Below are 17,941 nucleotides of genomic sequence, written 5' to 3' on the forward strand. Positions count from 1 at the left end.
TTGGTGTCAGGACCAGCAACTTTATTTCTAAATGCATAAAGGGCAGCACGGTAGCACAGTGGTTAGCACAGTTCCTTCACAGTGCCAGGGTCCCAGGTTTGATTCCCACTGGGTCACTGTCTGTGCGGAGTCTGCACATTCTCCCCATGTCTGCGTGGGTTTCCTCCGGGTGCTCGTTTCCTCCCACAGTCCAAAGACATGCAGGTTAGGTGGATTGACCATGATAAATTACCCTCAGGGTCCAAAAAAAGGTTAGGAGGGGTTATTGGGTTATGGGGATAGGGTGGAAGTGAGGGCTTAAGTGGGTCAGTGCAGACTCGATGGGCCGAATGGCCTCCTTCTGCACTGTATGTTCTATCATCTAAAGATCGGGGCACTTTTTGAAAGGCAGCCCCAGCCCCAATAAGAGTTCATATGGAAAGCCCCCAGCCCCCCTCTGCCCCCCGCCCCCCTCCCCACAGACCTCCCCACCACTGCCTGGGCACCACTCCTGGTCACTGCTCCCTGGCACTGCCCCCAATAGTACAACAGGGGAGGGTTTGTGGGGGTGGGGTGGTATCTATATGAACTCTTATCTACTTGGGCAACCTTTAAAAATGGTGTGGAGATCTTAGTAAATCTTATAAAATCTAAACAAATGTAACTGCCTGTAAAATAGTTTGTTTTTCACCAATAGGACAGTCTTGTGATGTACTATTTTGTACCTGAGCCCTGACAATTCACAGGACAGGCAAACATTCCGAATGATCAGAAGACTGCTGCTCCTAACTAACCCTTCGCCCCAATTCACACAAGGAAAACAGGAAGTGGGCTGCTGATGTCCATAACATTGAAGAGGATTTACCAGAATTAGGATTTTGGCATTTTCAGCCAAAGTGACCTTACAAAATACTGGTTATTTATTAACTAGATATTTACAAAAAGTAAAAACTGTGAGCGACATTGCAAATAATCAAACAACAGTCAAAATTGTGCAAAATCTTCTTGTTTCTCATTATTTGTCAGTTTATGAAATTGACATGAAGTACGAAGAAATCTTTTTGCTCCTTTTTTGTTGTTCTCAGGTGAACTGCTGTAAGTATAATTCCAATCGTGACTTATCAACACTTAATGAGACCAAGGGAGAGGTTAAATTTATTAGTGATTAATTATTTAAGGATATGGTTGAAAGTAATTTTTGGTGTTGGAGAGCAGAATGTGTAGCTTTTAATTTCAGTCACCTTACAGAGAGCTGCAGTATGCGCCGTCTGCTTAGCAGGACAGGGACTGAAGGCCGTCTGCTTAGCGGGACAGGGACTGAAGGCCGTCTGCTGAGCGGGACAGGGACTGAAGGCTGATTACAAAGTACATTTTTTGTTGAGAGTCAATTAAATTTAGCCAAGTGACGTGAGACCATCTTGGAGAAGTAATCTCACCATTTTGGCAGTTATATTGAAGCAAGACAATGTTTAATAAGTTCTCAGGTGGTCCTGAAAACGTACTAATATCAGGAAAAAGATTCTTGTTGACGTCTATTTAGAAAAGGTATTCAGCTCCATTGCCCATTACTGGAGAATTATGGTAAATAACTTGGGTCTAACACCTCTCTATTTAAGTAGGTACTGGCCTCAAACTAGTATCTTGTACTATGACAAACACCCTTAAAAATCTTTGTTACATGATCAGGATTTGAGCAAAAAAGTAAGGATAAAATGAGTTGCTTGAATATTTTTGAAGCTTTGTTTTGCCAGTCAGAATTGAATACAGATAGGGCAGCACAGTGGCATAGTGGTTAGCACTGCTGCCTCACGGTGCCGAGGTCCCAGGTTCGATCCCGGCTCTGGGTCACTGTCCGTGTGGAGTTTGCACATTCTCCCCGTGTTTGCGTGGGTTTCGCCCCCACAACCCAAAGGCAAGGTACTAACATGGATTGACGATTGGCTGTCAGACAGAAGGCACAGAGTTGGGATAAAAGGTTCTTTTTCGGAATGGCAACCGGTGACAAGTGGTGTCCCGCAGGGTTCATTGTTGGGGCCACAGCTGTTCTCTTTATATATTAACGATCTAGATGACGGGACTGGGGGCATTCTGGCCAAGTTTGCCGATGATACAAAGATAGGTGGAGGGGCAGGTAGTATTGAGGAGGTGGGGAGGCTGCAGAAAGATTTAGACAGTTTAGGAGAATGGTCCAAGAAGTGGCTGATGAAATTCAACGTGGGCAAGTGCGAGGTCTTGCACTTTGGAAAAAAGAATAGAGGCATGGACTATTTTCTAAACGGTGACAAAATTCATAATGCCAAAGTGCAAAGGGACTTGGGAGTCCTAGTCCAGGATTCTCTAAAGGTAAACTTGCAGGTTGAGTCCGTAATTAAGAAAGCAAATGTAATGTTGTCATTTATCTCAAGAGGCTTGGAATATAAAAGCAGGGATGTACTTCTGAGGCTTTATAAAGCACTAGTTAGGCCCCATTTAGAATACTGTGAGCAATTTTGGGCCCCACACCTCAGGAAGGACATACTGGCACTGGAGCGGGTCCAGCGGAGATTCACACGGATGATCCCAGGAATGGTAGGCCTAACATACGATGAACGTCTGAGGATCGTGGGATTATATTCATTGGAGTTTAGGAGGTTGAGGGGAGATCTAATAGAAACTTACAAGATAATGAATGGCTTGGATAGGATGGACGTAGGGAAGTTGTTTCCATTAGCAGGGGAGACTAGGACGCGGGGGCACAGCCTTAGAATAAAAGGGAGTCACTTTAGAACAGAGATGAGGAGAAATTTCTTCAGCCAGAGAATGGTAGGTCTGTGGAATTCATTGCCACAGAGGGCGGTGGAGGCCGGGACGTTGAGTGTCTTTAAGACAGAAATTGATAAATTCTTGATTTCTCGAGGAATTAAGGGCTATGGGGAGAGAGCGGGTAAATGGAGTTGAAATCAACCATGATTGAATGGTGGAGTGGACTCGATGGGTCGAATGGCCTTACTTCCGCTCCTATGTCTTATGGTCTTATGTGCAGAGTAGGTGGATTGGACACACTAAATTGCCCCTTAATTGGAAAAATGAATTGGGTACTCTAAATTTAAAAAAAGAACTGAATACAGATGTTTAAATTACAATATTTACATTGCCATCAGAATCTGCCTCCAGAAGTTTCTGGGAAATGATCTTTTTGGTGTTCTCTGATTTTCTGAAGTCAAAAGTCACATCTGATTTATGTGATGATAACTTTGCCATCAGCACAGCAGATGCACTATTACCTGTTCAGTCATGTTATAGTGGGACTTGGGTCTCTGCTCACATTATCTCACACACAGATTTTCTTATGTTGGTTGACAAGAGTTGACATATCAGGCAAAATACTGGAATCGAGGTCGAAGATCAGTCATCATCTATTTCACTGTGGAAGGGCCTTGAGGGGCAGTAGGACTGACCCTTGTTCCTATTTCTTATGTTCTCATGAAGGAAAATGCAGGGCAGATTAGTGGCTAATGGATTCATTTCAAATTCTTCATCTGCTACTCCGACTGGCTAGGTACAGAATAACTTTGGAATAGCCCTGGGTCAAGTGGCTCACCGCAGTTCAGCATATCATTATTTTTACAGTTATGTTTCTGCTGGAGACATCAAAAAGAAGACTTCTTCACATGTATATTGACAATGTTGTTGGTTATTGTGACCTGAGGAATGCTTACCCTATTATTATTTAGTTTTTTTGCAGAAATCACTTGCCAGTAACTACCTGTCCAGAATCCGAAGGGCGAATGATGGCCTGGAGGAGGTGTTAGCTGATAACCTGAAAAGGGAGTGCTATGAGGAAACATGTTCTCCAGAAGAACGACAAGAGGTTCTTAGAAATAATCCAGAGACTGTGAGGATTCCCACTGAAAAGGTTCTACTGCAATATTTTCTCCCCTAGAGTAAACATAAAACACATGAAACTAGAAATTTGTGATGAAACTTCCATTTCTCAATATTAATGTCAGGCTACAAAATACCATCGCAGGGTGCTCTCAGTGAAACCCACCTTACCAAGAAGAGCAAAACCTAACTGCACATGGTAACGCCGTCCAATCCCACATGAAAGCACCGAGCCATTCCTCACTACCTCTCCTCACTACCTCTCCTCACTATCTCTCCTTCACCCATACCCTACCCTATTGCCCTGACCAGATCTGTGGGCCAGATCTGTCTCAAAAACCTACAAAAATCTACATGCCTGATAGAGGTGCTATTCCCGGTTTCTTCCCACAGTCCAAGGATGTACAGTTTAGGTGGGTTGGTGATGCTAAATTTTCCCTTAGATGTGTAGGATTGGTTACAGGATCATGGGGATGCGGTGTGGGCCCAGGTAAGGTGCTCTGTTGGAGAGTCAGTGCAGGCTGAGTGGGTTGAATGGCCTCTTTCTATGATTCTATGTAATTGTGTAACACATATGAACCCCCACAGGCCGGTGGAATATTCAATATGCCACAAATTCACCATTGACTTTATCATTGCATCTCCTGCCTAATTACATCGCCCCTCACTGGGCAAGATCCAGATCAACATATTTAAATGATCATTAGACTCATTCAAATATGCGCTCGCTGTATTTTCCCAGGAGTCATGATGTGGAGATGCCGGCGTTGGACTGGGGTGAGCACAGTAAGAAGTCTTACAACACCAGGTTAAAGTCCAACAGGTTTGTTTCAAACACGAGCTTTCGGAGCACGGCTCCTTCTTCACCTGAAGAAGGAGCCGTGCTCCGAAAGCTCGTGTTTGAAACAAACCTGTTGGACTTTAACCTGGTGTTGTAAGACTTCTTACTGTTTTCCCAGGAGAACTAACGGCCTCCCCAGCAAGGCCTCAACCAGGCACCATTTAGTGGACCAGGCGTAACGGCACCTGGGGTCATCACCCAGGCCATTAGAGATCCCTGGGTGATCAGGGATAGGACAGGGTTACCCTGCCATCCCTCTGACACCCAGGCACTTTGGACTGCCAACCTGGCTCTGCCCAGGTCCCTGGGTGGCACTGTCAGGCTGGAAGGGACACTTCCTGGGTGCCCAGATGCCAGGGTGGCACTGCCAAGGGTCTGTGCCTGAGAGGGAGCTTGTCCATGAACGGGGGAAGAGGGGGCTATGAAGGGTCGGAGGGTTAAGGGTGGGGTTTCTGAAAGAGGATGGGGGCCTGAAAGGGGGAGTGGGGAGGCATGAAACGGGGGACTCTCAGCAACCACATAGAGGGGTGTCCTTACTTGGGGGGTGTGGGGTAATTCCATATGTGTGGGGGGGTGACATTGTTCATGGGTGGGGGGTGTGGGGGACCCTCAAACTCACTTAGTGATCAGGGAACCCTTTCAAAATGGCAACCCGATCTCTGAGGGGCTGGTCTCGCCAGTGATGCAAACATTTCTAATTATTGGCTTGACCGGAGTAACTTGCCAAGGTCCTCAAAAAATGACTAAAAATGTGGGTGAACACCAAGAAGCACAAACAAACCTGTATAAGGTAGCCCCACCCAATCCCACATGAAAGCACCCAACCATTCCTCACTACCTCTCCTCACTACCTCTCCTCACTACCTCTCCTCACTACCTCTCCTCACTACCTCTCCACACTACCTTTCCTCACTACCTCTCCTCACTACCTCTCCTCACTACCTTCCCTCACTACCTCTCCTCACTACCTCTCCACACTACCTCTCCTCACTACCTCTCCTCACTACCTCTCCACACTACCTCTCCTCACTACCTCTCCTCACTACCTTCCCTCACTACCTCTCCACACTACCTTTCCTCACTACCTCTCCTCACTACCTTTCCTCACTACCTCTCCACACTACCTCTCCTCACTACCTCTCCTCACTACCTCTCCTCACTACCTCTCCTCACTACCTCTCCTCACTACCTCTCCACACTACCTCGCCTCACTACCTCTCCTCACTACCTCTCCTCACTACCTCTCCTTCACCCATATCCTGCCCTGACCAGATCTGTGGGTCAGATTTGTCTCAAAAACTGACAAAACCTACATGCCTTTAAAAAAAAATTTAGAGTACCCAATTAATTTTTTCCAATTAAGGGGCAATTTAGCATGGCCAATCCACCTACCCTGCACATCTTTTGGGTTGTGGGGGCGAAACCCACGCAAACACGGGGAGAATGTGCAAACTCCACACGGACAGTGACCCAGGGCTGGGATCGAACCTGGATAGTCCGAAATCCCGGCCAAATGCTGACGCCGGCGTCAAAACCGGTGCGAGTGATGCCGGTGTCACTGGGCCTCCAGCCCCAGGCATTCTCCCCATCTTCGGGGTCTAGAACGGCACCAGAGTGCTGTGTGCTGCTCCCGCCACGGCCGGCCCGCCACGGCCGGCACGGGTCCGCACATCCGAGCCACGGCCATCACTGCGCCGGCCCGCGGGCAGAGCCCTACAGGGGCTCGGCGCGGAGGAACATCGGCCCTCCCTGGAATTAACGCACCCGCCGATCGGTTGCCTCCGATCGCGGGCCTGGCCACCATGGAGGGCCCCCCTCCGGAGTTGGCTCCTCCTGCCCCCCCCACCAGGACGGCCCCCGCAGCCACACACCGAGGTCCTGCCGGGTAGGACCATACGTAACCCATGGCGGCCGGACTCGGTGGGCACTCGGCCCGGTGAGTGGGCAAAATCGCCACGGGGGCTGCTTTCAACACCCCGGCGCCGCGGGGACCGCAACGGCGCGATTGCCGCTGATTCTCCGGTCGCCGGAGCAGCGTGGCGGGATTCACGATTCTCCAACTCGGCGCAGGCTCGGAGAATCCTGACCCATGGAGGGAAAATCATTGATGGTGAACTGATAGGCCCCTAATACGGAGGAGGAGTGGGTAGCGATACTGCACATTTGTAACATCACTGCTAAAATATTAAGAAGCTTCCATTTGTGTGCTGCACATATTAAATGAATATCTTCTTTTGCAGGAACAGCATTTGCGATCACAGAATGGTATGTGCTTTTTTCTTTATTAATTCCACATATAGGTCTGACATTGGTTATAATTATTATTTGAAATTCTATGCTAAAATAACAGTCAGAAATTCATACAAACACATTCACAAACCTTCCTTCAACACAGGGGTGGTGCAGGAGGGCGGGAGAAGTGTGAACATCACACCCTTCTTCACAAAAAAATGCAAAGATAAAGCCATCAACAACTGACCAGTCAGTTTGACTTCAGTGGTAGAGAAACTTCTGGAAGCTCTAGTTCAGGACAAAGTGGGGGTCACTCTGTGGCCACTAGCCAGAGACGAGAATTGCGATGGCACGTTGAATCAACGTGAGGCTAAAAATGGGATTGACGTGCGCATTAAACCTGTTGCGAGTCTCCTGGTCTGCCCACTGACCACGACAAGGCTTTGTTATTTACAGCACAGAAGGAGGCCATTCGGCCCATCAGGCCGGCACCGGCTTTAGAAACAGCTACCCAGCTAGCCCCATTCCCCAGCCCCATCTCCGTAGCCTCTAAATCCATCACTTTCAAATATATATACGGCTGTCTTTTGAAACCTCCCATGGAATCCACCTCCCCCACCCTCCCAGGCAGCGCATTCCAAACCCCAACAACTCTCTGAGTAAAGAGGTTTCTCCTCATCTCCGGGCTCTCTTCGTGGCTATCTTGAAATTGTAAGCCCCAGTCATGCTTCATATGTCACTTTTATCTTCCTTATTTTATCATCGATATCCTTAGTCCTCCAGGATGCTCTAGCTTTGGATACCCCGTATTTATTTCTCATGGGTACGTACCTAGCTTGCACCGTATTCATCTCTCCTTTGAAAGTCTCCCATTTTTCATCCACTGCTCCAGTTCAACTTTTAGACCCCTAAAGTTTGCCCTTTTGCAGTCTGGATTCTTAATCCATTCCTGACTTTTATTCTTTCCCTACTTAATATTGAATCATATAATATTATGATCGCTACTTCCCAATGGCTCCCCAACTCTGACGTTCTCCACCTGCTCTGCTTAGTTTCCTGGGAGCAGATCCTGCTCAGTTTGCTGCCTGGTAGGACTGGAAATGTACTATTCCAGAAAGTCCTCCTGCACACACTGCAGGAATTTCTCCATTTCTGTGCCCCACACTCTACCCTTTTCCCAGTCTACCTTAGGATAATTGAAATCCCAACTACCACAACCCTACTTGTCCTACAGGTTTCCATAATCTGCCTACAAATGTTCTCTTCCACTTCCTGTCCACTGTTTGGAGGTCGATAGTAAATACCAAACCTATAGTAAAGTCACCGCTCCCTTTCTGTTTCTCACCTCCAACCATAGAGATTCTAATTCAGGAACTGCATCTCGTCCAAGAGCTCTGACACTATCTCTGAGCGAGACTGCTCCACCTCCTCCTTTTTTACCCACCCTGCTCCTACTAAAGTCCTGATAACCCGGGATATTCAGTATCCAGTCCTGATCTGGCTTGAGCCATGTTTCTGCCAATGTGACTGTGTCATATCCCCCAGAGCAATTTCTGCTTCCAGTTATCCAATGTTGTTCACTATATTCTGTGCATTTATTTAAAAAAAAATCAAATTAAGGGGCAATTTAGCCCACCCAATCCACCTAACCTGCACATCTTTGGGTTGTGGGGGTGAGACCCACGCAGACACGGGAAGAATGTGCAAACTCCACATGGACAGTGACCCAGGGCAGGGATTGAACCTGGATTCTCATTGCCGTGAGGCAGCAGTGCTAACCACTGCGCCACCGTGCCACCCTTACTCAATACATTTACATACATACAATTCAACCCTTAGCTCTTTCTTGCCCTTTGGGAGGCGACCATTTCTTTGTTCACTGTCAACACTGAAGCCTTCTCTCACTTACTTTTCCCTATTCCCCATTTGGGCTGCATTGTTACACAGAGGTTAGCACTGATGCCTCCCGATTCCCGGCTTGGGTCACTGTCTGTGCGGCACCTCTTTGGATACACAGAGGGAGAATTCAGAATGTCCAAATTACCTAACAAGCACGTCTTTCGGGACTTGTGGGAGGAAACCGGAGCACCCGGAGGAAACCCACGCAGACACAAGGAGAACGTTCTCCCCGGGTCTGCGTGGGTTTCCTCCGGGTGCTCCGGTTTCCTCCCACAAGTCCCGAAAGATGTGCCTGTTAGGTCATTTGGACATTCTGAATTCTCCCTCGGTGTATCCAAAGAGGCGCTAGAATGTGGCGACTAGGGGATGTTCACAGTACCTTCCAAAAAAAATTAGGTCCATCAGTCAAGCACCCCCCCCCCCGTACAAGTTTAAATCCACCCCCATTGCACTATTTACTCTTTCCGCCAGGAGATTGGTTCCATTTCATCTCAGACGAAGCCCATCTCATCTAAACAGCTTTCTCCTTTCCCAAAGCTGATCTCAATGTCCCAAAAATCTAAACCCCTCCCTTCTACACCATCTCTCAATACACTCATTTACCTTCCTGATCTGCCTTTGTCTAAATGGTAGAGCTTGGGGCACAGGTAGTATTTCCAAAAGGTAGCATTCCCCAACCTACTCCCCAACTCCTGAAACTGGTCCTGCAGGATCTGGAAACTGTCCCTCCCTGTATTATTGCTTCCCACATGAACCAAAACCTCTGGTTGTTCCCTCTCCCTTTCCAGAGATTTGTCCAGCCGATCTGTTATGTCCTGAACTCTTTCACCCGGAGGCAACAGACCAAACGGGACTCACTATCTCGGCTGCAAACTACCCCTCAAACTATTGAGGCACCCACTACTACCACCTTTCTAACCTGCCTACCAGCCTCCCTCTCTTTTCCCAGAGTAGCCTCAGGCACCACGGCTCTGTGCTTTTCCTCCAGTCATCTCTACCTGGCTCTAGGGCATCATGGTGGTACAGTGGTTAGCACTGCTGCCTCACGGCGCCGAGGTCCCAGGTTCGATCCCGGCTCTGGGTCACTGACCGTGTGGAGTTTGTACATTTTCCCCGTGTTTGTGTGAGTTTCACCCCCACAACCCAAAGATGTGCAGTGTAGGTGGATTGGACACGCTCAATTGCCCCTTAATTGGAAACAATGAATTGGGTACTCTAAATTTATTTTAAAAAGAAATCTCTGCCTGATTCAGTCGTGTTACTAACTTCATCGGCATCTAAACTTCCATAGCTGTTAGACAGCTCCAAGGGGTTCTGGGTTTCCTGCAGCTGCTATCACCCACAGAATGGTCACCCACCCTCCTGCCATCCCTATACTCCTCCTTGCCTGCCTATCACTGCGGAGTGACCACCCGCTGGTACGACTGTTCCAGAAACTTCTCTCCCTCTTCTATGATGCGCAGTGAAGAGAGACGCTGATCTAAATCAGCCACATGTTGTTCAAGGGCCGCTATCCTCTGGCACTACTTACAGATATGACAGTCCCAGATATCCTGTGGATCCAAAACTTCCCACATCTTGTAGGCCACGCACATCACAAACTTTCCCAGAGTCCCTGCCACCTTTACCGATCAAGATGATGCACGTTGCTGAGGCTCTGCTGTTTCTAAGCCACAACAATTATCTAACAGCCTCTCTGTCTGTCTCCTTGCTTTGAGGAGGGACGGACGGAAACACTGCAGCAATGTAATGTTTGGGGCTTTATTGTTCTTTGACGCCGGCTCCTCCTCCGTGACCCCCTTCTTAGTCATGGTGAGCGAGCTGACTTCTCCCAGAATCCTCCTCAGTCACTTCTTCACTCCCACCCTCTGTTGGTTGTGAGCAGTTTTGGGCCCCGTATCTAAGGAAGGATGTGTTGGCCTTGGAGAGGGTCCAGAGGAGATTCACAACAATGATCCCTGGAATGAAGAGCTTGTCGTATGAGGAACGGTTGAGGACTCTGGGTCTGTACTCGTTGGAGTTTAGAAAGATGAGGGGGGATCTTATTGAAACTTACAGGATACTGCGAGGCCTGGATAGAGTGGACGTGGAGAGGATGTTTCCACTTGTAGGAGAAACTAGAACTAGAGGATACCATCTCAGACTAAAGGGACGATCCTTTAAAACAGATGAGGAGAAATTTCTTCAGCCAGAGGATGGTGAATCTGTGGAACTCTTTGCCGCAGAAGGCTGTGGAGGCCAAATCACTGAGTGTCTTTAAGACAGAGATAGATAGGTTCTTGATCAGGGGATCAGGGGTTATGGGGAAAAGGCAGGAGAATGGGGATGAGAAAATATCAGGCATGATTGAATGGTGGAGCAGACTCGATGGGCCGAGTGGCCTAATTCTGCTCCTTTGTCTTGTGGTCTTATGGTTCCTGCCAAGAGCCAGCGGGAACTTGTAAACATCGACTTAAAGCTGATTTAAATATCACTTTCGGACAGGAAGCCCGGGACTGGCTTCCTGGGATGCTCCAGATATCCCCCAGCCAGGTGAACCACAGCGTGGATTGGTGCAAATCCTGACAATCCTGGACCTGGCACCTTGCACTCTGAGGGAGAGCAAGGTGCTGAGTATCCTCCCTACACTTGCCTCCAGGGTGCTGAGGGGGGTTCTTTGGGGAGGTAGGGGGATCTTGGGCTGTCATGTTATTCCACACAGTGGACAGTTGCACCATCTCCCTGTTGCCCTCTGCACCCCCCTCCCCCAACCCTCTGGAGGGGCTCAGGTCGGGGGTTATTAACAGGGTACCATTTGGCCATGTTCTGTCTGAGTGTTGCCCCAGCACTTGGCCTTTTTCGGAAGCTCTTCAGAACAAACATCCTCTTTTAAAAATAACTGCGATCAGAAAAAGGCTCTGAAAAGGATATACTTCAGAGTTAATGGACCCCTGTCGAGATATATAAATAAACAGCAGTAATTCTTCCTTTGAAATTGCCTGGACCTATCAATCAAGAGGCTTGTAAATGGCAATGGACCATGAAATTGAATGTATACAATGCAGTTCAAAGCTTTTAAGGTTCCAGGCATGCACATGGGCTTTAAAATGTTAAAAGGTAATGAAATTAACTGCTATAAAAGCACTTCAAAGGTTTCCACCACATTCACCGATTGTTGAACTTGATGTGATGGGAGAGAGTTAATAGGTTGTGGGGCGACAGAGAAAAGACTGGCTTTGTTCTCACAGATCATTCATCTAGACATGCTGAAGGATAGTTCATTGATTTTCAAGGCGAAGGATAGGAAGACCTGCCAACGACTCCATCCTGGGAAAGGCCCCCAACCTGAGCCCCTCCAGCCCAACCCAAGTCCTCCCAACACCCAGCTCCCTTGAAGGAACCCCCTTGGCACACAGCGTAATGCTGACATCATGCTGAAGACTCTCCACTGCGTTCACCACCCTAGCAGTGTTGGCCTCAGTGCCACGCATTATTGGCACCATCTCCTGCTCCTGTAGCCTTTGGGGCTCCAGTGTGGTGTTCACCAGATTGTGCCCCGCAAGCCTACCCACTAATGCTGCTCACTGAGGTGTGCGTGATGGTGGTGCTCTTTTTCGAGGTGGTCTCTTGGGTGGTGGGGCGGTAGGGAGGGGACACCCCGGCCCATCAGGTGGACATCCTGCAGGAGAATGAACATGTGGTAAGTGAGGGGGAGGGATCATTGTTCCTCAGTGGGTACTCCTCACCTGAAACAGGTAATCTGGAGGGGGGGGGGGGGTGGATCCCCACCCGGCCAACCTCGCTGTCAGTAACCACTCCATTCTCGGGCAGCCCCGCAATCTCGAAGGCTCGTTGCTTATGTGGGCTGAGAAATTTGGTCTGGCACCCTGCCGTCAATCTGGCTCCTCTCCTGCCCCCTATGGGCCAGTTTCTCCAGCAGAGCAAGTGGCATGTGCAGGGAGTACTCCTGGGCATGGAGGGATGGTGTTAATGGGTGCCAGGGCATAGGTGCTGGGCACAGGTGCAGCATTATGCCAGGGTGGGGAGGGGGGTTTGTGGGGCCAGCCGATGATGTATTGGGGGGGGGGGGGGGGGGTAGGTTCAAGGAAATGGTATGACCTCTTTTAGCCTTTCTAACACCTACCTTAAGTTCCTTCCTACTTGCTTTATATGGTAATAATACTAACGTATTGTCACGAGTAGGCTTCAATGAAGTTACTGTGAAAAGCCCCTAGTCGCCACATTTCGGCGCCTGTTCGGGGAGGCTGCTGCTGGCCTTGTTCTGCATTACAAGCCAGCTGTTTATCCCACTGTGCTAAACCAGCTCTGTCCTAAACCTTTTAGACCTTATGAATGTTTCCTTTTTCTTTTTGACAAGGATCATAATATCTCTCATTATCCAGGGTTCCCTATGCTTGCCACCCTTATCTTTCGTCCTCACAGGTACATGCCGGTCCTGAATTCTAATCAACTGACATTTGAAAGCCTCCCACACGCCGGATGTTGAATTTCCCTCAAACAGCCTCGGCCCAGTCAACACTCTCCAGATCCTGCCTAATGCTGCTGTAATTAACCTTCCTCCAGTCTAACACCTTCACCTGAGGACCACTCTTGTCCTTTTCCAAAAGCAGCTTAAAACTTACTGAATTATGATCACTGTTCCCGAAATGATGTCGTACTGAAACTTTGATCACCTGCCCAGGCTCAGGTAGGCATTTCACAGGTGGAGCTGTTCTACGCAGTGTATGACTGTGTGGTGTTTGCTGTGTGTCCATTATGTGCTGCTCCCACTTGTTAGCGAGGAGCTGCCGAGCAAAGTTCCAGATGAATCATCGGAACAGCCGATTCCACGGAGAAACATGTGGGGAATCATTTGTGGCCCTAATTATCATTAGATACAGGTCAGAGTCTCGCCAAACTGGCCGTCAAGGGGCTCGCGGGACTCCACACTCGACACAACACTTAGAACTTGTCCCATTAAATCATGTCCTCAACTTATTAAACTTTTGCTGCAGGGGAGTTTTGGCAAGTGAATTTTTTTCTATTTTCCCAAAGCCGAAATCGGGAAAGGTGATTTAGGGGAGAATTGGATATGAACCCGAAATCGCGGTGGGCAAATCACAACCCTCCGTCACCTTGACAGCGGCGTCAATATGTTCCACCCCCCATGTACAGTAAACACCGTTTGTATATCATTAGCGGTCCTGACCCGGTATTCTCCGGGGCCTCCGCGAATCTCCGCCTCCGATGGGCCGAGTTCCCGACGGCGCGGTTCACTTGTGCTTTTAAAAATCGTGAAACTGGCGTCGTGGCTGCTGAGGGAGAGAGAGGGGGTACGGAGAGTGTCCAACATCGTCATAGTTTGCTGACAGCTGAGCCACTGGTCGGGGGGCTTCTGCCAGGGGCGGGGGGAGTAGCGGGGGGTGGACAGAGATGTGCTGTGGGGTCGGAGTGGATGCTAACAGCCCACTGTGAACTTGGGGCCATGGGTCATATGGGTGTCCCCACAGGGACTGACTTTAGCTTAAACTCATTTTCCACAACCAAATGCAACTTCAGCCAGTTTCAACACCCTAGACATTATGGTCAAGTAATTCATGTTCAAATTTACCATGGTTTATCGTCATCAATAAGTCTTCACCCCTTTTTCTTTTCTACAGATACCTCACATGTTGAGCAAAGCTCTCCGACTGTAGGGATAGAAGATGCATCGAAGGTACTCTTAACATCTAAGAACACACATGTTACATCCAGTGCCGACGCCTTGATAAACAATGACACATTGAGTGTGTTTGATGGTGAGTTTCACAGCACACGTGTGGGGAGTGACGGTGAGGACATAGTCTACTTGCATCATAGGACAAGAATCTGTATTTTCCTCATGAGATCTGCAGACAGATGGGTAATCACCCTGGCACATTGGCTAGCACTGCTGCCTCACAGTGCCAGGGACCTGGGTTAGCACTGCTGCCTCACAGTGCCAGGGACCCGGGTTAGCACTGCTGTCTCACAGTGCCAGGGACCCGGGTTAGCACTGCTGCCTCACAGTGCCAGGGACCCGGGTTAGCACTGCTGTCTCACAGTGCCAGGGACAAGGGTTAACACTGCTGTCTCACAGTGCCAGGGACCCGGGTTCACACTGCTGTCTCACAGCGCCAGGGACTCGAGTTAACACTGCTGTCTCACAGTGCCAGGGATCCGGGTTAACACTGCTGTCTCACAGTGCCAGGGACCCGGGTTAACACTGCTGTCTCACAGTGCCAGGGACCCGGGTTAGCACTGCTGTCTCACAGTGCCAGGGACCCGGGTTAACACTGCTGTCTCACAGTGCCAGGGACCCGGGTTAACACTGCTGTCCCACAGTGCCAGGGAGCCGGGTTAACACTGCTGTCTCACAGTGCCAGGGACCCGAGTTAACACTGCTGTCTCACAGTGCCAGGGACCCGGGTTAACACTGCTGTCTCACGGTGCCAGGGACCCGGGTTAGCACTGCTGTCTCACAGTGCCAGGGACCCGGGTTAACACTGCTGCCTCACAGTGCCAGGGACCCGGGTTAGCACTGCTGTCTCACAGCATCAGGGACCCGGGTTAACACTGCTGATTCACAGTGCCAGGGACCCGGGTTAGCACTGCTGCCTCACAGTGCCAGGGACCGGGTTAACACTGCTGATTCACAGCACCAGGGACGCAGGTTCAATTCCAGCCTCGGGTCATTGTCTGTGTGGAGTTTATTAATTCTCCCCGTGTCTGCGGCACCTTCTGGTGCGCACGACACACAGGCTGCAGCACATTGGGTGGAGGCAGGGACTCCGAGGGTGCGGGCAGTCGGAGGGCTGCCAAATCACAGGAAACAGCTGCAATCCAGACAGGTGTTACGCTTTGGAAGAATATGATCCCATCACTGAAGGAGAAGCAAACACAGAGCCAGGATTTACAGCAGGGCGTGTCAGTAACATCCCAGTGCAGCTGGAGGAGTCCAACCACCTTCAGGCACTGGGGATGGTGCCAACAATGCGTGGTACCCAGGCCAATACTGAACAAGTGGTGAGGAAGTGAACAAACGAATTTGATGGACAGTAGGACCCTGAGGGTAATGAGTTCACAGACAGAGAACAAAGGGATGAGCACAGCATGGCGAGAAAGGGGGAGGGGTGCTTCGCCTCGTGGAGAGAATAGTGAAAAGGATGCTGGGTAACAAGAGGCCAGGATTGGGAAAATGCGAAGTGAGCCAATTAGGATATATGGCCAGGTCAGGAGGTGTGTAAAATGACCAATGGGAAGTTTGTATGCGAATCTTGATGTAATTTGAAGTATATCTCCAGTGTTCCTTTATCCTGAGGTTCTCTTTATCCAGGGCTCTCAGAAGACAGTGTGTGTGTCCTGAGGTCCTATGGATTGAGTCAGCCTTGCAAGTTAGTTATTATTAAATGATATAATGCCTGCAAATCCATCTCAGATTTTATTGTGTCCAGACCGGCCACAAAGAATCAGGAATTAACAGTGACACCTCAGTAGAACGACTGGGACAAGAAGTCAGAGCCATGGGTCCAGACATTCAAGACTTAGGCACATTGTACAGTCAATGGCTGAGGCAGAACAGGGGAGCCCGATCACAGGCAGACATATCCTGGATGCAGATAAATATTGCAGCAGTGCTCCAGACACAAGGGTCTTGGCCCAGGCACAAGGGTCATGGCTGAGGGTGTCGAGAGCATTGACCGGGCGCGAACTGACCTTTCCAGTCACATATCACAGGCTGAGGAGGGACATGACTGAGACAGCGAGGGGCACGTTTCACTCGCTGAATGGTATGACCCAATCTCGGTGTTCAGACGATGGCATTGAGACCATGGCTCAGATGAGGCAGGCCTCCAGGACTGGCAGTGCCAGATGATGGTGGTGCCTCTGGAGCTTACTCTGGACTCCCCCCCCCCCATCCCATGGAGTAGACCAGTGGCCAGTGAGCACCCTGAAAGAGGAGGAGGTGATGGGGGCCATACTGGTGCCTCCCTCAGGGGAGGTCCTGGAACATCTCAGCAATTCCAAATCCCTCCTCACCTGGCACTGGCGAATCTCATGAGCAGCGGGAAGTACAGGCTGATACGTCACCACGTGTGATACCTGAAAGTCAGCCTGCTCCATCCAGTCCCAGGCCCCCACAGGACGGCTGCCAAAGGCCTCTCAGGTCAAAGGGCGAGACAGGCACCACCCCAGCCCTGTCTGGGGTTACACCTGGAAGGAGCGGGAGAGTATGTGAGATAAGAAAGTTAGATAACACCTGACTCGGTGCGGCTGTAGCACATATACAATAGCATATGTAGCAGTTAGGGGCTGGGGTACAACAATGTATATACTCACCTTAAAACACATTTGCACAAACACTCCGACCTGCCTCTAACCCCAGTCTGATGGATAGGATGGGCCTGGGCGTGGAGGATTAGCCGGGTGGGGGGATTTCGGAGGATGGGGCGAGGCAGGACCCCCATGACACTTGCATGTCCCACATGGTATCATGCTCATGCTGCGTGTTCTCCCCGTGTCTGCGTGGGTTTCCTCCGGGCGCTCCGGTCTCCTCCCATAGTCCCGAAAGATGTGCGGTTAGGTGAATTGGACATTCTGAATTCTCCCTCTGTGTACCCGAACAGGCGCCGGAATGTGGCGACTAGGGGCTTTTCACAGTAACTTCATTGCTGTGTTAATGTCAGCCTACTTGTGACAATAAAGATTACGTAAAAAAAATTAAAGTCTATGGCGCAGGTGAAGGACTGAGGGAGAGGGAACTGGTGAGTGGTTATAGGAATGTAGAAACACATGTGGCCATTCAGCCCTTCGAGCCTGTCCCACCAGTCAGTGAGATCTGTGACCTAACTCCATGTACCTGCCTGTGGACCATATCCCTTAATATCTTTGCTTAACAAAAATCTCTCTTAGATTTAAAATTAACAACTGTTCCACTTTGCCTGCTGTGTGTGGGAGAGAGTCCCAAAGCTCTACCACCCTTTGAGTGAAGAAGTTCTTCCCAACATCTCTCCTGAACGGTCTGGCCCTAATTTTTAGACGGTGCCCCCGGGTTTAGAATCTCCATCCAGTGGAAATAGTTTATCTTTATCCCCCCTGTCTTTCCCTGTTAATATCTTGAATACTTCG

At 49.5% G+C, this 17,941-nt stretch overlaps 1 protein-coding gene across 1 annotated transcript in view; it reads left to right on the plus strand.

Annotated features, from left to right (window-relative positions):
* The first annotated feature begins 844 nt into the window (after window positions 1–844).
* Window positions 845–17,941, plus strand: part of LOC119978348 — a 51,133-nt gene continuing 34,036 nt past the window's right edge. Inside the window, exons 1-4 of the mRNA XM_038819921.1 lie at window positions 845–1,074; window positions 3,693–3,874; window positions 6,925–6,949; window positions 14,455–14,592. Coding sequence (XP_038675849.1) covers window positions 1,020–1,074; window positions 3,693–3,874; window positions 6,925–6,949; window positions 14,455–14,592 — 400 coding nt within the window. The 5' untranslated portion in view covers window positions 845–1,019. The remainder of the gene's footprint in view (window positions 1,075–3,692; window positions 3,875–6,924; window positions 6,950–14,454; window positions 14,593–17,941) is intronic.

This window comes from Scyliorhinus canicula, chromosome 15 (assembly GCF_902713615.1).
Source record: "Scyliorhinus canicula chromosome 15, sScyCan1.1, whole genome shotgun sequence".
NCBI classification, from domain to species: domain Eukaryota; kingdom Metazoa; phylum Chordata; class Chondrichthyes; order Carcharhiniformes; family Scyliorhinidae; genus Scyliorhinus; species Scyliorhinus canicula.